Source organism: Nycticebus coucang, chromosome 15, assembly GCF_027406575.1.
Source record: "Nycticebus coucang isolate mNycCou1 chromosome 15, mNycCou1.pri, whole genome shotgun sequence".
Classification (NCBI taxonomy): Eukaryota; Metazoa; Chordata; class Mammalia; order Primates; family Lorisidae; genus Nycticebus; species Nycticebus coucang.
The window spans coordinates 93,869,904-93,895,341 of NC_069794.1; the positions used below are offsets into that span (position 1 = coordinate 93,869,904).

At 41.6% G+C, this 25,438-nt stretch overlaps 1 protein-coding gene and 1 long non-coding RNA gene across 5 annotated transcripts in view; one reads left to right on the plus strand and one right to left on the minus strand.

Annotated features, from left to right (window-relative positions):
• The window catches only part of SETDB2 (SET domain bifurcated histone lysine methyltransferase 2), a 112,891-nt gene that overhangs the window by 46,407 nt on the left and 41,046 nt on the right, over positions 1-25,438 (plus strand). For 2 of the 4 annotated variants that reach the window (XM_053563743.1, XM_053563742.1), the window contains 10 exons: positions 4,603-5,166; positions 8,120-8,236; positions 9,637-9,806; positions 11,780-12,005; positions 12,361-12,457; positions 14,267-14,360; positions 15,355-15,444; positions 17,461-17,801; positions 19,904-19,992; positions 21,298-21,936. In XM_053563743.1, coding sequence (XP_053419718.1) covers positions 4,603-5,166; positions 8,120-8,236; positions 9,637-9,806; positions 11,780-12,005; positions 12,361-12,457; positions 14,267-14,360; positions 15,355-15,444; positions 17,461-17,801; positions 19,904-19,992; positions 21,298-21,415 — 1,906 coding nt within the window. In that variant the 3' untranslated portion in view covers positions 21,416-21,936. Of the gene's footprint in view, positions 1-4,602; positions 5,167-8,119; positions 8,237-9,636; positions 9,807-11,779; positions 12,006-12,360; positions 12,458-14,266; positions 14,361-15,354; positions 15,445-17,460; positions 17,802-19,903; positions 19,993-21,297; positions 21,937-25,438 lie in introns of those variants that run through there. The other 2 variants (XM_053563741.1, XM_053563744.1) reach the window with 2 other exon arrangements.
• LOC128566739 (uncharacterized) lies at positions 1,037-24,666 on the minus strand. The gene is made up of 3 exons (XR_008374623.1): positions 24,531-24,666; positions 2,495-2,615; positions 1,037-2,315 (listed from the first exon to the last, which is right to left on the minus strand). It is a non-coding gene; the product is annotated as an uncharacterized LOC128566739 (long non-coding RNA).

A 25,438-nucleotide genomic window follows, 5' to 3' on the forward strand; every position in this document is an offset into this window, starting at 1 on the left:
CGGCATCACTAAAAGTGAGCTGTCACCAGACGTTGCGTGGTTTCTGATAGGACGCTGTAGGAAATTCATAACACCACCTATGAATTATTCTTGCCACACTCCTCTTCCCCCAAAATTTGAAACTGACTCTAATCAAGCTTCTACAATGGACCAATTTACCAGGAATACAAGGCACAAAAGGAATGTGTTAATGACAAACAAGGCATCAGCCAGATTCCAGGCTGTGGGAAATGCTATGGTATAAATGATAGAATTTATACAACTTTAACAAATGTTATCAAATGACAGCAGGGAGTTCCCTGCTGCAGGGTAAAGGGATATAAAAGACATCTGAATCAGATACAACTTGTGGGATCTGGTTGGACTCAGGAGGTGTGAAAATGGATGACTGAAATTATATACGTCTGTGTGTGTGTGTTAAACTTTATCTGTTAGAAATACTGAATTATTGGGCGGCGCCTGTGGCTCAAAGGAATAGGACACTGGCCCCATATTCTAGAGGTGGTGGGTTCAAACCCAGCCCCAGCCAAAAACTGCAAAAATAAAAAAGAAATACTGAATTATTTCAGGTAAAAACATGTGATGTCATCTGGGATGTGTTTTAAAATACTGCAGAAAAAAGTGAGTGTGTGGGCTCTGCGCCTGTGGCTCAAGCAGCTAAGGTGCCAGCCACATACACCTGAGCTGGTGGGTTCGAATCCTGCCCGGGCCTGCCAAACAACAATAATGACTGCAAACGAAAAATAGCCGGGCGTTGTGGCGGGCGCCTGTAGTCCTAGCTACTTAGGAGGCGGGGGCAGGAGACTCGCTTGAGCCCAGGAGTTGGAGGTTGCTGTGAGCTGTGATGCCACAGCACTCGACCCAGGGCAACAGCTTGAGGCTCTGTCTCCAAAAAAAGAAAAAAAGTGAGTGTGTGTTCAGGGCAGGGCAAGAGGGAGGGAAAGTAGATGAAATAAGCAAAAATGTTGATAATTTTTGAAACTTGGCAACAAATATCAAAGATAAACAACGTTGGACATTGGTTAAAGTGGTGAAAACATTTTATTCAGTAACACTGGCAGTGGGAGAAGGAGCCAGGTAGCTCCTGGCTCCTTTGTGCAGAGATAATGGTATCTTTTTCTTTTTTTATTGTTTCAGGTTAATTGAGAGTACAAAGAATTAGGTTACAGTGTTTGTATTTGTTAGGTAAAGTCCCTCTTATAACTGTGTCCTGCCCCCAAGAGGCGAGCCATATGCCCTAACATTGTGCCCATTCAGTGGGAGTACACACATCCCCCTCCGTCTCCATTTGAGTTGATTTGAGTTTTTCTCTTGTGTGGGTGTGTATTAGATCATCTACTGCCTTCATATTAGTATTGAGTACACTGGATATTTGCTTTTCCATTCTTGTGAAACTTTACTAAGAAGAACGTGTTTCAATTCCATCCAGTTTAATATAAAAGATGTAAAGTCCCCATCTTTTTATGGCTGAATAGTATTTCATGGTATACATATAATACCACAGTTAATCCATTCCTGGGTTGGTTGGCATTTAGGTTGTTTCCACATTTTGGCGATTATAAATTGAACTGCAGTAAACAAAGCAGTGAGAAAAGATGACAGTTCATAAAGAACCTCGAGGGAGTAGGAAAGAGAATATTCAGGACTCAAGTGAAAAGTTATAAAGGGTCAGTCGGTGCGAATGCAATTAGGCCAGCAGTGTCTGCTAGCCAGCACTTAATCAAAGTTAGGATTCTATCCTTCCACAGAGACCGGGAGACAAGGCCATATCCTTGCAAAGGAATGGCTTTCTGCTCTTTGAGAAAGAGGCTCCTGCGTTGCAGAAGATACACACATACAAATCTCAGTGGGACAGAGGAAAGAGTCACAAATGTTAGCGCTTTGTAGTAAATGCTCTAAGAAAAGGTCACTGTCTGTTGGCCTGTGCTGTCATCAGGTGTTGGCTGGAGCAGCCAGCCAGTTCTCCTGGCAGGGCTGAACTTGCTCAGGCAGGCATCTTACGAGAAGGGTCCTCCGAGGCACGTGGCCGTCATGCTGGTCTGACCATGCCAGGAAAATGTGATCATCTTGTAGTGCAGAAGCCTGGACAGGATTGTTACGTGTGGAGAGTTCTGCCATTCTCACAGCTTCGTGGGGGTACACTGTAGTCTCTTTTTATGAGAAAATACACTCTTAAGAGTTTTATTAATAAAAACTATAATTTTTAATGTTTATTCCCGTTGACCTAGTAATTCCTCACAAAGGAGTGTATCCTAAGGTGGTAATCAGGAATCCGGTCGAGGGTTGATACAGAAGATGTTCCTCAAAGTAGTAACCTAGAGACAAGTTAGAAACAACCAGGCCGGGTGCAGCACTTCACACCTATAGCCCCAGCACTCTAGGAGGCCAAAGCACAAGGGTCCTTTGGGGGAAGAGTTCGAGACCAACCTGAGCAATGTAGACCCTGTCTCTACAAAAAAACCCAGAAAAACTAGCCGTGCCTGATGGTACATACCTGTAGTCCCAGCTACTTGGGAGGCTGAGCAGGAGGATGATTTGAGCCCAGGAGTTTGAGGCTGCCGTGTGCTGTGATGTTACCACTGTACTCTAAGCCCAGCAATAGAGCAAGACCCTGTCTTAAAAACAAATGAACATTTCCTACATTAAAACATTTATAAATAAATTGCAGTACAGCTTTTTACCTGTTAGATTCTTTGAAATCCAAAAGCATCGAGAATCACTTGCTCACTTGATGGATGAAGCCCTGTGAAAGTGGCGCTCACATATCGCTGAAGGTGCTGACTCCATGGAGAGCAACTTGGCAATGTTAATGAAATGACTAATGCATTTACCCTGTGACTTTCTGGGGGTGCATTCTTTACATGTATGAAAGTGTTATATGCATCACGGTTGTATCATGATTTGTGATAGCAAAGATTATTACAATAAGATTCCTTGTTAAAAGATAACTGCATAAGTTTCATAATTTACATAACTAATCTAATATTTTGATCTGGTATATGCTATAATGCAGAGGACGGGAAAGTTCCATATTTGCACATCTAATATGGTAGCCACTAGCTGCTTGTGGCTATTTAAATTTGCATTAATTAAAATAAGATAAAACTTAATTTCAGCTCTCTGGTCATTCTGGCCACATTTGAACATGCTGGGCAGCACGATCCTGGTGCTGACCGTTTCTCTCCATGAAGGGAGTTACATTGAACAGCTCTGCTTCACATCTTAAAAAAAAATTTATAAGCATATATTTAAATGTAAATACTAAAATACCTGTATTATAATGTGTGATGGAGACTTGAAGATAGGTAGAAAATATTATACATGTATTAAACAAAACCCAGGTTCTTTGTGAAAGTTTAAAACCTGATTTCCAAATACATGGAATTTTTTTCACAGATTTTTTCTTTCCTAAAATGAATAACCACTCCATTTTCTCTTGTCAGGTTACTGTTATTTTTTGACGTGTCAGTGTAATTGCCGGGTGGATTACACGTTATGGAAAAAATTCAGTTGTAATTGTTGTAGTCTTTTTTTGCCGTTTTTGGCCAGGGCTAGATTTGAACCCACCACCTCCGGTATACGGGGCCAGCGCCCTACTCCTTTGAGCAACAGGCGCCGCCCTGTTGTAGTTAAATAATGTAAAAGTTCTTTTGGAGTTTCTTGTTTTTATATAAAGGATTCTTAACAAATTAATTTTCAGCTAGTCTTTACTGTTTTCTGCAGGCAAAAAACTTGAACCAAGCTTACCTAAAGAAGTAACCTTCATGAGCTCCTTTTTTTTTTGAGACAGAGTCTCACTTTGTCACTCTTGCTAGAGTGCTGTGGCATCACAGCTCACAGCACCCTCAAACTCTTGGGCTGAAGAGATCCTCCTGCCTCAGCCTCTGAAGTAGCTGGGACTACAGGTGCCCACCACGACGCCTGGCTGTTTTTTAGAGATGGGGTCTTGCTTTTCCTCGATCTAGTCTTGAACTCAAGCAATCCACCCACCTGGGCCTCCCAGAGTGCTAGGATTACAGGTGTGAGCCACTGCACCTGTCCCCTTCCTCAGCTCTTTATTGAGTACATATTCTAAATGAACTCTAAATTTAGTATGTGCTATAAAGTACCTAGCAAAAGTTATATCTGTAATCGCAACTTCTTGGAGTTTTCCAAAATTAGGTACAAGGTGGGCATGTGCCTATAGTCCCAGCCACAGGGAGATAAAGGTAGGAGGATTATATAAGGCCATGAGTTCAAGACTTTAGGGCACTATGCTAGTGCCTGTGAATAGCCACTGCACTCCAGCTTGAGTGACATAGCTAGACTCCATCTCTTTAAAAAATTATTTTTAACTAGGGATTATATGGCTTGTAGGCAATCCTAAAATGTTTATTTTAGAGTCTGGTTTATCTTAATGTTGTCTAAGCCAAAGATAGTAGGAACTAATCACCGCCGTAGTAGGCAGTGTTTTTTAAAAGTGGAGAATTAAACTATAAATTTATGAAACTAATAAATAATTTTTTTGAAAGATAATATTGCTTATAACTAGTATTTTCTTGATCATAGTACAGTATTGACATTCTATAAATTGTGAGACTAATATATAATCTATTTTAATAGATCTACAGAAAATGAGGAAATTCTTTCTCTGAAAAATAAAGTTGTAGAGTTTAGAGGAAAAGAATCATCTTTGAATTTATCGTACCAAAGTCATGCCTGCTCTGGTGCCTGTCTTATGAAAATGCCACCAACCTCCAAGGGAGAAAACCCTCTGCAGCTGCCAATTAAATGCCACTTCCAGAGGCGACATGCAAAGACGAACTCTCACTCTTCAGCACTCCACGTGAGTTACAAAGCCCCTTGTGGAAGGAGTCTGCGAAACGTGGAGGAAGTTTTTCGTTACCTCCTTGAGACAGAGTGTAACTTTCTATTTACAGATAACTTTTCTTTCAATACCTATGTTCAATTGACTCGGAACTACCCAAAGCAAGAAGAAATTGTTTCTGATGTGGACATTAGCAATGGAGTGGAATCTGTGCCCATTCCTTTCTCTAATGAAATTGACAGTAGAAAGCTCCCACAGTTTAAGTACAGAAAGACCATGTGGCCACGCGCATACCATCTAAATGGCTTCTCCAACATGTTCACTGATTCATGTGACTGTTCTGAGGGCTGCATAGACATGTGAGTAGAAAAACATGGCATTTCAAAAAACCTCGTGAATGTAGGAACGCTCTTTATAAAGTCCTACTATGTATCATTTTGTCTGTGTAAAACCTGTTCACCAAGAGCCTAAAATGGAAAGAAATACTCTCAGTAGCAATAGGAAAGAAAACTGTTTGCCAAATACAGCAATTGGAAAATTATTTCTTCCAAGATTTCCTTTAATCTGGCACCATAATCATAGCAGTTACAACAAATGCCATTTAACAGTGCCAGATGCAGGGACAAGCACATTACATATAATCTTTGTCCTCACAACCCCCTGAGGTATGTAATATAATCTCTGTGTTAACAAATGAGATCAGGGCCGGGCGCCTCACGCCTCTAATCCCAGCACTCTGGGAGGTCCAGCGGCTGGATCACCTGAGCACACGAGTTCAAGACCAACCTGAGCCAGAGTGAGACCTCATCTCTAAAATTAGTCGGGTGTTGTGGCAGGCACCTGTAGTCCCAGCTACTTGGGAAGCTAAGGCAAGAGAACCACTTAAGCCCAAGAGTTTCTACCCGAGGTGACAAAGTGAGACTCTGTCTCAAAAAAGCAAATGAGGAGGTTGAGGAAGTCAGTTCTAGTGGTCATAGGACAAATTGTAAAGCCAAGATTTGAACTCGTGTTCCATGATATGTTGTATTTTACTTCTAAAAATCATTTCCTCAGTAAGTTTTTAGAAAAGTAATGGTCCTGGGCGGCGCCTGTGGCTCAGTCGGTGGGGCGCCGGCCCCATATGCCGCGGGTGGCGGGTTCAAACCCGGCCCCGGTTGAACTGCAACCAAAAAAATAGCCGGGCGTTGTGGTGGGCGCCTGTAGTCCCAGCTACTCGGAAGGCTGAGGCAAGAGAATCGCTTAAGCCCAGGAGTTGGAGGTTGCTGTGAGCTGTGTGAGGCCACAGCACTCTACCGACGGCCATAAAGTGAGACTCTGTCTCTACAAAAAAAAAAAAAAAAGAAAAGTAATGGTCCTTATAACTACTGTTCTCTTGATTGTAGCACAGTATTGACATTTTAAAAAAAAGAAAATGTGGGCGGCGCCTGTGGCTCAGTGAGTAGGGCACCGGCCCCATATGCCGAGGGTGGCGGGTTCAAACCTAGCCCCCGGCCAAACTGCAACAAAAAAATAGCCGGGTGTTGTGACGGGTGCCTGTAGTCCCAGCTGCTCGGGAGGCTGAGGCAAGAGAATTGCATAAGCCCAAGAGTTAGAGGTTGCTGTGAGCCGTGTGACGCCACGGCATTCTACTCGAGGGCGGTACAGTGAGACTCTGTCTCTACAAAAAAAAAAAAAAGAAAATGTGTTCTAATATATGAAGACTTTGAAAAACATTTTAAAGGTTTGTAATGTACATTTGTAGGTATATGGTTGTAGAGTGGAGTTACATTACATGTACATTTAATTTAATGCTAATGTACCGACCCTTACTAGGCAAAAGAAGAGTAAAAGAACAAAAAATAATTCAAACAGTATAGATAATAGTTTGCACTATCAGTCTCAATTGGGAGTATGAAGTGAGAGATGTAATCTACTGTCACCTAAGCGTGGCTCAGTTCCTTTAGGCCTCTCACAGAGAAAACTTTTCACTGTGCTAAGTTTTTTGTTTTTTGGGTTTTTTTTCTGAGACAGAGCCTCAAGCAATTGCCCTGGGTAGAGTGCTGTGGCATCACAGCTCAGAGCAACCTCCAACTCTTGGGCTTAAGTGAGTCTCTTGCCTCCGCCTCCCAAGTAGCTGGGACTACAGGCACCCGCCACAATGCCTGGCCATTTTAGTTTTAAAATAACATTTGTTTTTTAAACATTGCCTCTGGATGTAACCCAGCTGCTGCATCTGTGCTCTCCCAGGGGATAGAAGTAGGTACACCACAGAGACTAGGCCGATTACTCCCAGGGCTAGAATTGTATCCATGGAAACTGGTCTGTACCTATGAAACCAGCATGGTCAGAGTCAAAGGGAAGGAGCGCGCGGGAGTCCAGTCCCACACATGTAAAGCACACAAAGAAGTATGCCTGCTTTTCCCAGCAACAGTACGTTCAGGTATATCCAAGGGGTTCGCTATGTTATTATTTGTATTTTTCTGTACATTTCAAACTTTACGAACTAAATCATATGGAAAAAAGTAACTATAGATTTTTACATCTGTAAACAGAATCCAAATATTGATATTTTTTTCTCCTGCAAGTAGCAGCCACCAATCTGATGTGTATTATGTATAAATAGAAAATACAGAAGAGAATCATAGAGGAAAAGACCTTAAAGTCACGTGTTCAACCAGGAGACCAGCACCGGGAGGTTTTAACCATCTTAGCAGCAGACACATAACCTACTTCCCAGCTGGGATTTCCAATTAATTCCTTACTCTCTATCAAATTAGGAGTCCCTGTCTAGTGGGGTAATAAGTAGTTAGACTCTAAAAAATACATAGATTAAATTTTATGGTTGCAAGTTTCCTGCCTGGCAGCAATACGCAAAAAGTATGCTAGTGGTGAGGTACCCAGCGTCAGTCTCCCCGGTCTGTTTTTGTTTTGCTTGGGAGGGAGAAAGAACTGAAGACATCTGCAGAACTACACCCTTGCAGGTTTTACACATCCAGGTCTGTTATCCATTGTAGGAGGACAGAACTAGCAGAATTTGTGCAAACAAGCCAGTGCCAAAGAGGAAGTGAAAAGAATTCATTTTGAAAAGCGGAAGAAAACTCAGAGTTAAGTGTTCACTTCACGAGCAGCTAGAGGTGCAGTGCAGTTCATAATTATTTACAAACTCCTGGTAGGCATTGCCTTTCAAAGAAGTCGTTTCTGTTTAGGGAAGAAGTCTGTACTGTCCATGATGCGAGCAACTATTCTAAATGCTATTACACCCTTATGACATCATTTACACTTTTATCAAGACAGTCTCTTGGTACTTTTCTCCATCTACTGCCTTCCTTTTAGAGCAAAATGTGCATGTCTTCAACTGACAGCAAGGAATGCCAAAACTTCTCCCTTATCAGGTAATAAAGTACCCACTGGATATAAATACAAAAGACTACAGAGACAAGTACCTTCTGGGTAAGATTCCTTGGGCGTATGTTGCAGGGTCGGGAAGATTCCTTGAGCATAGGTCGCAGGGTGGGTGAGATTCCCTGGGTGTATACTGCAGGGTGGGTGAGATTCCCTGGGCATATACTGCAGGGTGGGTGAGATTCCCTGGGTGTATACTGCAGGGTAGGTGAGATTCCCTGGGCATATACTGCAGGGTGGGTGAGATTCCCTGGGCGTATACTGCAGGGTGGGTGAGATTCCCTGGGCGTATGCTGCAGGGTGGATGAGATTCCCTGGGTGTATGTCTCAGGGTGGGTGAGATTCCCTGGGAGTATGTCTCAGGGTGGGTGAGATTCCCTGGGAGTATATCGCAGGGCTGGGGAGATTACCTGGGCGTATGTCACAGGGTGGGTGAGATTCCTTGGACATATGCTGCAGGGTGGGTGAGATTCCTTGGGCGTATGCTGCAGGGTGGGTGAGATTCCTTGGGCGTATGCTGCAGGGTGGGTGAGATTCCTTGGGCGTATGCTGTAGGGTGGGTGAGATTCCTTGGGCGTATGCTGCAGGGTGGGTGAGATTCCTTGGGCGTATGCTGCAGGGTGGGTGAGATTCCTTGGGCGTATGCTGCAGGGTGGGTGAGATTCCCTGGATTTACGTCGCAGGGTGGGTGAGATTCCTTAAGTGTATGTCAGAAGGTGTTGGTATCTTTAAGGTAGGTACTTTTTTTATTATGGTGCACAGTTATAGATGTTGCTAAATCTCAGTTTCTAATACCAAAAATCTAAATTATTAAGGAATAAGGAATCCCTGTATTGTTCTTGAAAATGGAAGTTAGAGACCACACAGAGTATCCTGCAGAGGGCACTCTAACACTCATCTGCGGCAAGTCTGGCTCTGACCCTTTAGGGTCAGCCTACTGTGGATAGTGGTTTCCTCATTAAGAAATACCATACAGAACTCATCTAAGCATTGGGCGTTTTCAGCCTTTCAAAGTTGGAATTAACAAATAATAATAACTTTGGAAACAGAAATAGACCGTTTTTCTTCCTATGTATTTCCTTCCGAGGTCTTTCCTTCCTAGATATTTGAGAAGAGGTAGCGTTACGTTCGCTACACACAAGGCATTATCTCAAGTACCTTGTAAGTACTGGCCCAAGTAATCTTCACAGAACAGTTTCTATGAGATAGGTGCTAGAGCTATCATCCCCATTTTTAAATGGAAATTAAAGCTCAGAGAAGTTACATAACTTGTCCAAGCTTCCACCTGGTAAACGTGGAAGCTGATGGGAAGCGAGTCGGTGTAGCTCTCAGAGCTTTCCCATTCAGTCTGCTTCCCTCAGTAGTTGTCATTGCCCGTGAAGTAGCAATAGGAACTGCTTATTTGCTTGTGGGATCTAATTTTTCTCTTTTGCCTGTTTTATTGACAGTATTTATGAATGCAGTCTGTTGTGCAAATGTAATCGACGATTGTGTCAAAACCGAGTTGTCCAACATGGTCCTCAAGTGAGGCTACAGGTGTTCAAAACTGAGAAAAAGGGCTGGGGGGTACGCTGCCTGGATGACATTGACAGAGGGACATTTGTTTGTATCTATTCAGGTAAAGCAAAAGTTTATTTTCAAATTATTCTGTGATAGGATCTGCTTTTCTGAATATCCATTTGCCTAGTCATGGCTATTGAGATCTTAGAACAAGGTGAAGAGCAGCAATCTCTCAGAGGAGCATCCGAGGACAGCAAGGGAGGGACGAGATTCCTGAACAGGCTCCACGTATTCTAAAAAAGAAAGACTCAGAAACAAAACGCACGCTCACCGTGTAATCCCAGCATGTTGCGTGGCTGAAGCAGGGAGATTGATTGATCCCAGGAGTTGAAGGTTGCAGTGAGCTATGATTGCACCAGCCTGGGTGACAGGGAAGAGACCTGTCTCTTAATTAACTCATTCACTAATTAATAAACAATAAGGAAACCTTGGGTTATCACGTAAGGGCCTGTTATGTGCAAAGCATGCTTTTTTGATCTGTATGGCTACAGATGCTTTGTAGTCAGCAAAGAAAACTTTTTTAAATAACAAAACTAAAGACTGACTTGCTCTCAGGTAAACTATCTTGTTTGCCACTTTGAGCTACCATTAAATTTTTTTTTTTTTGTAGAGACAGAGTGTCACTGTACCACCCTCAGGTAGAGTGCTGTGACGTCACATGGCTCACCTCCAACCCCTTTGCCTCAGCCTCCTGAGCAGCTGGGACTACAGGCGCCCGCCACGATACCCGCCTATTTTTTTGTTGCAGTTTGGCCAGGGCTGGGTTTGAACCCGCCACCCTCGGTATATGGGGCCGGCGCCCTACTTACTGAGCCACAGGCGCCACCGCTACTATTAAATTTTAACAAGTTAATTTTGTAATATCTGAATGTGATGATTCAGGCAGTGACTTTAGCAACTCACTCCATTTCAGGGACTCTAGAGAGTTGCTTGTGCTGTAGAGTAAAACTTGCCAAGCAGTGTTTTAACAGTTGTGCAGTTACTGTGTCTGTAAGGCCACAGGGTCCAGGGCAGACACACTGGTTCCCAGTAGTCTTGGCCGTTCACCTCCAGCCTGTCAGGCACAAGTCTTTATTTTCTCTGTGCCCCATTATGTGAGAAAGTTTGGGAAACAAGATTTTAGAGGCGGTCTGAAAGAAATAAAGCTGGACCAAGTTTTGGCAACGAGGTAACAGGAACCAGAGCAATCCCTCTCATTTGAAATTTCAGGTACTTCAGGGGTGGCAAATGGAAGCTCACAGTTATTTAAATTCAGATTAGTCACACTGTGAATCCCTGCCACACCCTTATTACAGATCCACGTAGTCCAAAGCCTGCATATATGGTCTCCCATATTTCTCAAGATAACTCTGGGATGAAAGCTGCCTGCGGAGTGCCACGTGGTATCTAGGAAGCATCCCTGGTTTATCTACATTGCTAGAAGATGCAGGATCTCTCTGATCTATGCTGGGTAATAGAATCCTATAGCTCATTTTAACTTAGTAACTATAATTTTGAATCCCTTATAAGAAAATGCATAAATTTTAAGTTTAATATTATTAAAGACTTAATGTGAGAACTATAGGCACATATCGTGACAAATTTCTGTAGGTTATTTTATTTAAAAAGTATAGGTTTCAAGTGATAGTCTTTTTTACTAAACACCATTTTATTAGCTACAATTTTGAGACTAGACGTCACCTCTCTAATTTTCTAGAACACTTACTGATACATATTTTTGTTTTACATTATTGCAGCAAAATCTCTTTTGTGTTATACCAAAACAGACAAATGATTCATTTTAGATACCCTGTATGTGTATGTGTGTGTGTGTGTATATATATATATATATATTTTTTGTATTGGAAGATAAGAAATCCCTCATTAGTGTTTTGCAGAAATTTCCTGGGATGAGTTAATGTGTTTTTCTTCATTCTAGAATTGAAGTACATTGTACAGGGTCGTTAGTCATGGAGCAGAACTAGGAATGTCCGTTTGTTGTTAGCAGTTATATTTTGTCTAATGCAAACTTTCTTATTTTTTGTCTTTTAGGAAGATTACTAAGCAGAGCTAACACTGAGAAATCTAATGCTATTGATGAAAATGGGAAGGAAAAGAATACTATGAAAAATACATTTTCAAAAAAGAGGAAAATAGAAGTTGCGTGTTCAGATTCTGAGGTTGAAATTATCCCGTTAGAACTGGAAACACATCCTAAGAATGCTGAACCTGAGGAGTGTTCACCAGAGTTCAGTAGCAGTTCCAAAGAGCTTGTTATGTAAGTAAGAGGAACCTGGAGTAAATCTAAGTTATCATTCATCGAGAGTGGTTTTTCTCCTTAGTCCCTGCCCCACCTCTGTATCTCGTCTTGCTTCACAGATGTAAGTTCAACACAACATTCTATCTGAAAGTTGTCATAGGGTTTCTTTCTTTTTTTTTAACGTACTTTAAAGATTATTGACATTTAAGCACAATTGTATTTCCCTTCTCTAGTGAAGGACAAGCACAAGTGTTCTTACTTAGACGAATTTCTAATGATAATATTTATGTAGTACCATTATTATCTATATTTCAAGGTCCAGTAAAGCTAATTTTTAGTGATACAAAAAGTAACATTTTTTTTTTCTTTTCAGGGAAATGAAGTTTAACAATATTTCAAGAATTCAATATCATTCAGTTATTACAAGTCCTAAATCCAAGACAGAAATTTTTCAACGCAATGGAAAAAAGGTGGTAAAAACTACAAAACAGATGGGGCCCGTCAGTAAACATGATCTATTATCTTACCCTTTATCCTTCACTCAGCTGAAAATGTTTGTGTTAGTAACTAGTACATAGAATTTCTTCTTTTGTTTTGGAATGGGTGGACTGTTAAAGGCCAGGACCAGGTTTTACTTACTTAGTATCATCTGGGGCAGCTGGGCATGTTTCCTCTCAAATACCCGAGGAGAATGTTAGTAATGACCTCACCGTGCGCTGTTCTGAGACTTTGTGGGAGAAGCTAATGGATTTGAGAGGGAATAGTGATACATAGTAAGAAAGGAGCAGTAGTGTGGCTGTAGGAAAGAGAAGAGATGCGACTTGATGAAAGAATCACCGGAGAGCAGTGCAGTGTTTTACATGGCAGCCGCGGAGGGCACAGACCAGAAAGAAACTGAAACTTGGAAAAGGAGCAGAAGGAAACATAGTGGTAATTTATAGTTGGGCTTGTGGATGAAAAGTAAAAACTCTGCTCCAGATGCTGTGAAAATATTTGCCTTCTGCTTAGTAACAATACAGTAGGTATTGCCTCAATATAATTATGAAGAGATTGGGCCCTGGGGTCACATAGACTTGGGCTTAACCTCTAACTCTGATGCTTATTAGTTGAGTGACATCTCCAGAAATATATTCTTTTTTCTTTCTTTTTTTTTTTTTTTTTTAATGGCGGTTTTTGGCCAGGGTTGGGTTTGAACCCACCACCTCTGGCATATGGGGCTGGTGCCCTACTGCTTTGAGCCACAGGGGCCACCCATAAATACATTATTTTATCTATAAAACAATAATGGCATGTATTTCAGAGTTATGAGGGTTAAATGAGATAAACATCAGAAACTTGCTTAGGACAATGCTTGGCACCCATCTAAGTGCTCAATAAATGTTGACCATTCAGATACTGAGAACTTGAATAATAATAGTAATGATTAACATTTACTGAGCACTTAGTTGAGTGCCAAGCTTTCTGCTAAGCATATACCCCCTCTTTTTTTTTTTTTTTTTTTTTTCGTAGAGACAGAGTCTCACTGTACCGCCCTTGGATAGAGTGCCGTGGCGTCACACGGCTCACAGCAACCTGTAACTCTTGGCTTATGCGATTCTCTTGCCTCAGTCTCCCGAGCAGCTGGGACTACAGGCGCCCGCCACAACGCCCGGCTATTTTTTTGTTACAGTTTGGCAGGGGCTGGGTTTGAACCCACCATCCTCGGCATATGGGGCCGGCGCCCTACTCACTGAGCCACAGGCGCCACCCAGCATATACCCCTCTTTTAAAGTTAACGTTACCATTTAGTGATAGCATGGTCTACCATATGTAAAGACAAGCAAATTCTTTAACCCTTTTTTAAAGTAGAAACTAGCCAACAGGTATTTTTACCTTTGTACAACTTACAGTTGAAGCTAAATTCATAATTTGGTAACAGCACTTTCTCAGTACTGAAGATGATTAGAGTGATTAGAATTAAGGGATATAGACAGATGTGTTTGGATTTTAATACCCAGAAAATGTCTAGACCAGTGGTTCTCAACCTTCCTAATGCTGTGAACCTTTAATACAGTCCAAAGGGGTCAAGAGCCACTGGTCTAGACAGTCTTGATAACTGTGGCTTAATGAGGTAGAGCACAGTGTGAAGGGAGGAGCTGCTTTATTAGTCCGAAGACCTTCCTCTGATAGCAGCCTGTATGTCCTTTGAAGATTATTGATACTTGACAAAGGAGGCCAAACTGCTAAATACTTTTTCCTGACCTAGAAAGTAAAGACATCTTCATTGTTTTTTTTTTAAGGAATTTGTTTCCTTGGAGTCTGTCACCTCAGAAGATAATGATGGATTTGAACCAGCCCCGGAATGTCTGAGCTCTAAAGCCAAGGGAGTGCAAAGTAGGCTTTGTGTCATTGTGTGACTCCTCCTCTGCCTGTTTGCTTCTGTCTTACTCAATGCCTGTGGCCCATTTTCTCGGATTCCATGACGAACATGCTGCATTTGTCACAAAAGTTGTGACTTGTCTACATCAGGGGTCAGCAAACTATGCTGTATGCCAGATCTGGCCCGCTACCTGCTTAGTGTGGCATGTGAGCTAAGAGTGAATTTTGCATTTTGTAAATAGTTGGGAAAAAATTGGAAAGTGAATAATACAGTTTCAGAGTTCATAAATAAAGTTTTATTGGAACACAGCCAATTAACATCATTTAGTGTCTGCTTTCACACTGCAGCAGTAGAGTTGAATAGCCACTACGGGCACCACGTGGCTGCAAAACCCTAAAATATTTGCTGTTAGGCCCTTTACAGAAGAAGTTTGTTGACCTCTGGTCTAGTGGCTAACAGTGACTTGATGCATGACAGGAGAGGGGGACAGACAGCTCTCGACTCCACATAGCCGTCAGGTATTGTCTACGGCTTTGGAAGTGTTGTCTCGGGCAGTCACTTTCTAATTCTTTGTTTTGGACTCCTTTAAAAATAAAGACACTTTATTCTCCTATAATAGGCTAGCCAACACTGCGACAGAGGATACTCAGCATGATTCTAGCAAAAGGATAAGTGTCACTACCCTAAGTGGTTGTTTTTCAGAGTTACCAGTCTCTGCCACAGATAATATTAAAACTGGACAAACCTTGTTTTTGGTGCCTTTTTTTTTTTTTTAATTTTTGAGACAGGGTCACTCCGTAGTCCAGGCTGGCATGATCATAGCTCACTGTAGCCTTGAACTCCAGGCCTCAAGCTAACCTCCAGCCTCAGCCTACTGAGTAGCTAGGGCTACATGCATGTGCTACCTTGCCAAGCTAGTTTTTAAAAAAAATTTTGTAGGGACAGGTCTCACTGTTGCCCGGGCTGGTCCTAAACTCCTAACCTTTTGTATTTTAATGTGTCCAGTAGTGGGGGACATTGCTGAGAGGCGAAGACCAGCCTATGCTGCCTCTTCTCCCTTGGAGTCTCCTTGTCTGTGCAACACCGGCTCCCCACCAGGTATACAAAGATAGTGAAAGAAGCATGGCAGCTCCTCCATAGAAACGGTCTATCAAGAGAGGGCGTGTTGTGTATCACCCTTCACATTTACTGCCTGGGAGCCACAGTACATACTATTGCTTTCGGTTCTTTTTGCCATTTTCATTGACTGCAGGTATTCCAAAAATCTTAAGTTAAATACTTTTTAGATCAAAAATTTGAAGTTATGGCCCAGTGAACCATAGCACAGTGGTTACGGCATCAGTCACATACATCAACGCTGGCAGGTTTGAACCCAGCCTGGGCAGCTAAACAATGAAAACTACAACCAAAAAAAAGTAGCCGGGTGTTGTGACAGGCGCCTGTAGGCCAAGCTCCTTATGAGGCTGAAGCAAGAGAATCACTTAAGCCAAGAGTTTGAGGTTGCTGTGAGTTGTGATGCCACAGCACTCTACCGAGGGTGACATAATGAGACTCTGTCTCAAATAAAAAGTTTGAAGTTACATACTAGTAACTAGTACCTACTAGTAATCAGTGATTAAAATGAGTACGTTTAGGAACAGCAGCTGGCGACAGTAATGATTAAATCAAGAACACTAATTTTAGTGGGGTATAATTCTGCCATGCCACTGAATTAGTTGGCACAAATGGCTTTTTAAAAATAAATGATTTTACTTATTCTTACATGCAGTCACAATTTTGAATCTTCTCATAAAATTATCTTCCTTATTGGGGGAAGAAAAATAAGCAGTACATCCACTTTTTTTTTTTTTGGCCGGGGCTAGGTTTGAACCCACCACCTCCGGCATATGGGACCGGCGCCCTACTCCTTGAGCCACAGGTGCCGCCCAGTACATCCACTTTTAAAGTCTTATTGTTTATGCAGGTGTAATTATTGAATGATCATCTAGCGAAACAGCAAACACTGACGTATACAAAGTCTCTAGCAATACAGTTGTTGTTGTTGGGACTTGTAGAGGGTAACTCTTCTCTGGCCTTTTATTTATTGGCATCATGAAGGCCGAGAGTGCCTCTAAAACACCCACTCTGTTAACGTTTCTTTTTATACTTAAGTGCAAATTCCAGAGTTACAGAGAAAAAAGTCAATTTAAGAATAAAGTTTAAGGCCGGGCATGTGGCTCATGCCTGTAATTCTAGCACTTTAGGAGCCCAAGGGCAGGATGATCACTGAGGCCAGGAGTTCAAGACCAGCCTGAGCAAGGACAAGACCCCATCTCTACAAAAAAACAAAAAACAAAAAAATGCAAAAATGAGCCAGGTGTAGTGATGCAGGTGAGTGGTTGCAGCTACTCAGGATCTTTTTTAAAGCAAAGGATGACTTGAGCCCAGGAGTTTGAGGCTGCAGTAAGCTATGATGAGGCCACTACACTCCACCCTGGGTGACAGTGAGATCCTGTCTCAAAAATAAGTATAAGAATTTTTAAAAGAAGAATAGAGTTTAAATATAGTAATGAGGTTTGGTGCCTGTAGCTCAAGCAGCTAAGGCACTGGCCACATACACCAGAGCTGGTGGGTTTGAATCCAGCCTGGGCCTGCCAAACAACGACAACTACAACTAAAAAAATAGCCAGGCATTGTGGCGGGCGCCTGTAGTCCCAGCTACGTGGGAGGCCGAGGCAAGAGAATCACCTAAGCCCACGAGTTGGAGGTTGCTGTGAGCTGTGACACCACAGTACTCTACGCAGGGCAACAGCTTGAGGCTCTGTCTCAAAAATAAAATAATAAAAAAAAAATAACTATAGTAATGAGAAAGTAGCATATAGAAAGAAATGAGACTTTGGCAGCCAAACATTTCTGGATTTATTGCCCCAGTTCTCATTATTATGGGACAGGTGACTCTCTTAACCCCTCAGAGACTCAGAGTTTTCATCTGTAAAATGAAAGTAATACTACCTACCAAACACATTATATAGATTAATGATAATCAAAGCAACTGATATCTAATTAGTGTTGTTAATTCATAACTATTTCTCAGCCAAGTGTATTTCTGACATTACCTTCCAAAATGTCTGTTAGAGGAATCAAGTTCAAACCAAGTCGAAGATTCTGAAGACAATGTGCTGACTCAATCAAATGTGAAAAATACAACTAGACGTAGAGAAGAAACTCCACCCCGGGACAGATGTAACCATGCAACCGTGTTGGATTATAAAAATATGAAAAAGGAATTTGAAGTGCAAATACAAAAGCCCCAAGAGGAGCAATCTTCAGCATGTCAAAAACAGCAGATCTTTTGTGATGAAGTGTTGCCAAATGAAACCAAAAATACTTCATCTGATTCTCTAAGGAAGTTTGGTAAAGGGAATGTGTTTTTATTGGATGCCACAAAAGAAGGAAATGTGGGCCGCTTCCTTAATGTGAGTATAGGGGCTGAGATTCATATTTCTAAACAACTGTTTTTCTATGCTCTTAACAAAATCAAAAGGTAAATAAGATAAATAGACTCTCAAGCAGACTACCTGTGTTAGAGTCCTCCACATGGGTGGCTGCGACTTAACCCCTGATACCTCGTTTTCTACCTCTATATTATGGGGATAATAACAATAACTGTCTTAGGATGTTGAAAGGAGTGAATTCATATGAGATGCTTAAAAGTTTCATACCACATGGTAAGCATTTGCTTTAAAATATAGCTGTAAGAAATGCTGTATAAGAAAAGTATTTAAATATATTGAAAGGTTTTGAAGCCACCTGCCCAAGTTGGAAAAGTTGTTTGGATGGGAAGTTACCATTGAAATTAAAGGATGGTGGATGTGCCCAAGGAATATGGTAGAGATTTAATCGTATTATGAATCTTATAGTACATGAATGGGTGGAGATGACAGCTAGTGGGCACCAGCAATATTAGAATGACGGTAATATGAGGAAATGGTGTCATCTTGTTAAAAGCCATGGAATGAGGCTATATAGAATGACTCTGTTCAGGAGGGAAATCAGATGCTTATGTCTCTAAAAGGCCTGATTTTTATTAGGATATAAAAATTAGGTTATGTACATTCTTCATATTAAACGTTTTGGTGAAGACTTTGTTTTGTTAAAAAAAAAAAAAAAAAAGGTGGTGCCTGTGGCTCAAGGAGTAGGGCGCCGGTCCCATATGCCGGAGGTGGCGGGTTCAAACCCAGCCCCAGCCAAAAATCACAAAAAAAAAAAAAAAAAATGGTGGCACCCCTAGCTCGGTGGGTAGGGCACCAGCCACATACACCAAGGCTGGTGGATTCGAACCCAGCCTGGGCCAGCTAAAATCAACAATGACAGCTGCAGTAAAAAAAATAGTTGGGCGTTGTGGTGGGCACCTGTAGTCCCAGCTACTTGGGAGGCTGAGGCAAGAGAATCACTTAAGCCCAAGAGTTTGGGGTTGCTGTGAGCTGTGACATCATGGCAATCTACGCAGGAGGCAGCTTGAGACTCTGTCTCAAAAACAAAAAAAAAAATCTGGCTCAGTGCCTGTAGATCAGTGGCTAAGGTGCCAGCCACATACACCAGAGCTGGCAGGTTCAAATCCAGCCCGGCTCCGCCAAACAACAATGATAACTACAACCAAAAAAATAGCTGGGCATTGTGGTGGGCGCTGGTAGTCCCAGCTACTTGGGAAGTTGAGGAAGAGAATCGCTTAAGCCCAGGAGTTTGAGACTGCTGTGAGCTATGATGCTGCGGCACTATACCCAGGGTGACAGCTTGAGACTCTGCCTAAAAAAAAAAAAAAAAAAAAGCCATGCCTTGAGAAGTACTATTCCTGTATTTCATTTCCCCTCTCCCACCCTCTATCTATAATCATTCTTACTACTTTTTTGTATATTCTTCTAGTGTTTCTTTCTATAAATACAAGTAAATAAAAACATCTGTTCTTGCTTCTCCCCTTTTTTTGCATAAAAGAAGGCATATTCTATTCACTGCCGTACACTTTGTTACAATAACAGTACATTCTGGACATCTTTCCATATCAGTACACAGAGCTTCTTATTTTGCGTCTTTTGTTATAGCGATGTATAATTTCATTAATACCATTGTGTGGATATACCAAAGTTTGTTAACCAGTTCCCTTTAGGCAAACATTTGGGTTATTTTCAAACTTCTACTGTTAAAAACAAAGTTTAATGAATAATCTTACATCTAGACACATATGCAGATAAATCTGTAGAATACATTCCTAGATGTAGGATTGCTGAATTAAGAGAAAAATGCATTTATAATAATGATAAGTATTACAAATTGTCTTTTTATTATAGGGGCTTATATCATTTTTGCTTTTCTACCAGCAAGGTATGAATGTCAGAATAGGGCTTTTTTTAATGGGTTCCTGCTATTAACTGTCCTGAGCTATGATATTTTATGTATTAGCAAGGAAAAAAAAGAGGAAATTAGTGAGATGTGTTGGAAACAGAATGGCATTCTAATGCTTGAAAGCACAAAGCCTTGAACTTTATGTACTATCTAACCACTGTTTAATTTTTTTTAACAGCATAGTTGTTGCCCAAATCTCTTGGTACAGAATGTTTTTGTAGAAACACACAACAGGAATTTTCCATTGATGGCATTCTTCACCAACAGGTTTGTAATTGATTTTGCTTAGATGATTTAATTCTGAAATTGTGACAGAAAATAATAATACAAAAATATAAAAAGGCCGGCCATGGTGGCTCATGCCTGTAATCCTAGTACTCTGAGAGGCTGAGGTGGATGGATCCCCTGCGCTTAGGAATTTGAAACCAACTTGAGCAAGAACAAGATCCTGTCTCTAAAAATAGCCGGGCGTTGTGGCGGGTATCTGTAGTCCCAGCTACTTGGGAGGCTGAGGCAGGAGAGTTGCCTGAGCCCAAGAGTAAGTATAGGAAGCCCCAGATACCGGGTACTCTAGAATACTCAGTTACCCTAAACTGTTCCAAGTCAAAAAGGTTTGAACGCCTGAAATGTCAATTCTTATTCTCACTTAGAATTAATGCCCAAGTGGGCAGAGAATATCAGGCCTTAACGCAGTTCATTTTAGGGGGTAAGTGACTCACAGTGCTACATTATCTTTAAATCAGAACCATTTCCCAACTGCTTTCACACCACAGGCCTCCTCAGACTACAGGACGCTGCTGATTGCACAATATGCTTCCTTCCTCATGGACATCAACAGGTTCCTTCTTACTTAGGATTTTAGTAGATTTGAAATAAAACTCAGTGGTTATTCATAAAAGAGTATTCCAGGCAGGGCGTGGTGGCTCATGCCTATAATGCTAGCACTCTGGGAGACTGAGGTAGGTGGATTGCCTGAGCTCAGGAGTTCGAGACCAGCCTGAGCAAGAGCAAGACCTCATCTCTACTAAAAATAGAAAAACTGAAGTAAGAAGATGGCTCAAGCCCAGGAGTTTGGGGTTGCTGTGAGCTGTGATGCCATAGTCTGCCTGTGGTGACAGAGTGAGATTTTGTCTCAATGAAAAAAAAAAAAAAAAAAGATTATTCCAAGGCCAGAATAATCTCAGCACTTCGGGAGGCTGAGGTTGGAGGATTGCTTGAACTCAGGAGTTCGAGACCAGCCTGAGCAAGAGCAAGACCCCATCTAAAAAAAACAGTAGCCCAGTGTTATGGCGGGCACCTAGTCCCAGCTACCTGGGAGGCTGAGGCAAGAGGAATAGTTGAGCCCAAGAGTTTAAGGTTGCTGTGAGCTATGATACCGTGGCACTCTACCCAAGGCAACAAAGTGAAACTGTCTCACCAAAAAAAAAAAAAAAGTATACCAAATTGGTGGGTGTCAGGTGACAGATCATAGTTTTGAGGATGGTTCATGATAATGTAAAAATTGATGTAATCAAATTTGTTTCATTTGGTGGTTGAGTAATTTATGATTATTTTTTAATTTCTACTTTCTAGGTACGTGAAAGCAAGAACAGAACTAACTTGGGATTATGGTTATGAAGCCGGGACTGTGCCTGAGGAGGAAATCCCCTGCCAATGTGGGGTTAATAAGTGTAGGAAAAAAATATTATAAATATGCAGCTAACACTTGTTGATGAAGTTACTTTTTTAGGCTGAGGTTAGAACACCGGAAAAGAATCCTCAGTCACTAGTGGAAGTAATTTAGGTTTAGGCCCATCAAGGTAATTCTTCTCAGCTTTCCCTTACTGGGGATGCCTATTTTGTTACTAATTTTATATGTGTGACTTAGAAATGTCAGGAACAAAAAGGGACATTTCATATGCATAGGGTATCTCTTATCCTTACCCCTGTTTAACTTTACTTGAGTAGGAAGAAAGTATATATTTTATGTGAAACACCACTGTACAATTTATAATTTATTTGTAAATTATATATTAGGTGATAACAAATGTCACACCAGAACTCAGCTGTTTCTAATTGCTTTTGTGATTATTATCTTTCAGTTCATGCCCCAAAGAGCCAAATTTCACATCTTTACCTACACAATTGATGCTTAATTCCTGTCAAATCATTTACCATTATGAGGTACAAGGTGGGCAACACAGCATGAGGAATGTGTAAGAACTTATTTTGTGCATATTACTCCCAACTGTTTTAACATTTGTTGAAGAATCTGTTATCTGGCCCCATGAAGCACGGTCTGCAGTCACTTAAGCTGGAAGAAGCTTTTCTCTAAGTACAGTTCTGGCACACTCTTAGAGAGGATACTTCTTTTCCACAGATTTCTTGTACTTCCTCAGTACAAACAGATGGGAAAAGAGGAAATAGAAAGCTAGAGGAATATGAACTATAAGGAAAGGAACCCTAGAAACTCATCAAGCTCGGCTTATTCAGGGCAGAAGGAATTGTGCTGGGCAGGAACTTCATTTACAAAACACAAGGAAACAAAACAGTTCTGAGCTGCAAAATCCCACACAGCCTCTTGGTATCTCCTGGGCATGATGTGCATACGTTACCACTTTACTACAGGGTGACTAGCCCAGATCACCCAGTGCAGAGAGGGCCTGGGAAGCCCCGAGAGTTCAGACTAACTCTATCTGTAGGAAGAATGTACATTTGGCTGCCAGGAACTTCCCCAGAGCCACAGTGGAGAAACTAGTTTGCAAAGGAGTAATCAAAAAGTGATTCTGGTTTTTGAGGAGTTATATGTTTTTTTTTCCCCTTTTTAAGACTTGATTCTGGGTTCAGCTTGGTTACCCATTCAAACAAAAATCTGTTCTAAGTTTGTACTCAATTTAATTTGTTAAAGATATTGACTGAACAAGAGCGAGACCCCCATGTCTCCAAAAAATAGAAAAATTTAAGTGGGTGTTATGGTGGGCACCTATAATCCTAGCTACTCGGGAGATTGAGGCAGGAGGATAGCTTGAGCCTAAGAGTTTGAGGTTGCAGTGAGCGCCAGTGACACCAGGGTACTCTAGCTGGGACCCAGAATGAGACTGTGTCTCAAAAAATATGTATATTTAACTAGATAAAAATTGAAATTGTTTTAGAGAATGGGAAACCAAAGAATAGGAACAAGAGCAAAAAAACACCCCAACAGCCTATAGACAGATAAGGAAAGTTAAGTCCCTTTATGCACGGTAAAGGCACAAGGATTTTAGGCAATGCACTAAAATGAGGAAATTTGATCAATGTGGGAAATATTATTTGTGCAGAAGGAAGGAACTATCGTGGATCAGCCAGTATTTCATTGGGATTGCCTCTGAAATGGCTGATGTTGAGAAACATGAGGTATTCTGGCAATTATCATCTTAGAGAAATTTCTCCTGACATGTTGGTTTGCCTCATTCTGGACTGGTTCTCAGGTATCATTTTCCTAGGAATTACCTTTGTCTCTTATGTCAGACATGTCACCAGTCAGACCTCATTATTTCCCTCTTTTTTTTGTTTGTTTACTCCCACCTGTCAGGGATGCATATTCTCCAATAGCTTTTGAAAAGGGAAAATGAGAAGTAAACGTTTTTGAGTTTCTGCGTGTTTAGAATGTCTTTATTTTATGCTTATACTTGGCTGCTGTTTTGGCATGGTGGGGAATTCCTGGGCGGTCTCCATGCCCAGTTTGGAAGGCATCTGCTAGCTGTCAGTGCTGCTGCTGAGGTCAAAAGTTCTGTGGCCTCCGGCTTCCAGGGTAACTCTTGGAAGTGGGTGCCATTCTGTTACTTGTCTTTGGTATATATAACCTGTTTTTATCGATCTTGATGCTTATGGGATTATCTTTCTCCCAGTGTTCTGTCCCTAGTAAGGGTCTATTTTCATCCTTTGCACTGGGTGCCTGGTTGCTACCATTCAATCTGAAAACTAATGATTTGTTTCTCTCTCTTTCTGGAATTCCTGTTATCCAGGTGTTAGACCTCCAGGATTGGTTCTCTAATTTTCTGTTCATTTCTAGCTCTCTCTTCTTGCTCTGCTTTTCATAGGACCATTCCTCAACTTAATCTTCTAAATCATCACTTACTATATTTTTTCTGGTATCATATTCTTTTTTGTTTGTTGGTTTGTTTTGAGACAGTCTCACTCTGTCGCCCTGGGTAAAGTGCTGTGATATCATAGCTCACAGCAACCTCATCTTCTTGCTTCAGCCTCCCGAATAGCTGGGACTCCAGGTACCCACCACAACACTTGGCTAATTTCTCTATTTTTAGGTAGAGATGGGGTTTCACTGTTGCTCAGGCTGGTCTCGATTCCTGAGCTCAGGCAGTCCATCCACCTTGGCCTCCAAGAGTGCTAATTACAGGCGAGAGCCATGGTTCTCAGCCTGATGTCATATTCTTAATTTCTAAGTGTATTCTTATTTAAATATTCTTTTCTTAGCTGGGCATGGTGGCTATATGTTGCTGAACGTATTTATGTGTGTGTATAATACACATAAACACATCTATACTGCATTCATGTCATTTTCTACATATTCTATGTCCTCCAAGGTTTGTTTCCGGGTATGTTTGCTTTTGTTTGCTCTTCTATGTTCTAGGCTTTCCTCAGAGTTAGTGATCTTAGTCGTCTACTTATATGTAAGAGTGGAACACTGAAAAGCTTACATGGGTCACTACAAAAGTTGAGATGGACTGAGTGTATTATGGTCCATTATTTCATTGGAAGAAACACAGCCCCCTCCCCACCTCATCCTTTCTCCTTGACCTGGGCAAGTTCCAACTTGCTCAACTTACCATGTTGCTGGTGTTATGCCCAGATCGCAAAGTCCCCAAGGACCACCAGGGAGCAGAGTCCAATGCAAGAGCAAAGGAGCCTTTATCCAAACTTGAGCCTAGACTATGTCAGGGGTCCTGACGAAGCAGGTGCAAGCTGAGAACCCCGAGCTCTGGGAGGGCAGGGGTTTTTATTGTAGTTACAATGAAGAAGGGGGTTTCCAGCAAAGTTACCCTAGGATTGGCTAGTTTCCAAAGGACATGCTTGGCTTCTGGCTCATTGGCTGGGCATCTGGTACTTTCCTAACTGGGGCAACTTGTGGTTAGGTATACTTCTGCAGGCGGCTCACACAAAATGCAAAATGGCAACTTTTGTACAAAATGGATCACTCCTGTCCTCTCACTGGGAGGGCTTCATTTGTTTCCATCCACATGCATTTTATGTTTCTTGATTTTTGTGTATTTCCAAACTTTCACAGTGGCCCATGTAGTAAGAGAGTGTGGAAAAAGGCTGTTAGCTTTGCCACCAGCTACCAGAACTGTACTCTAGTCTCCTGCCTGAGGGCAAAACACTGTGGCTGCTGGGGTCTGCCCACTCCCTCCTGCTCTCTGTTACGCCCTGTCTTGGTTCTGGAATCCATTCACATCTGTCAAGACTGTCCGGGTTGTCCAGGCCCAATGTGCATTTCTTCCTCTTTAGAATCTGCTGAAAGCGCAAGGCCTACAAAGTTTCCCTTTCTTTGGCAAACCACCAACTAGTACAAGCTTCTTTTCAAGAGCAATTAATTTTAACTATAATTTAATTTTATGCATTTATGTTCTCTACGTGTATTTTATTACATGCACTGAAAACTGGATCTTGTATGGTGCTCTGTACCCTATGGGTGCTAAATAAAGGCTTGCTACTGATACCTGGATACAGGATTGGT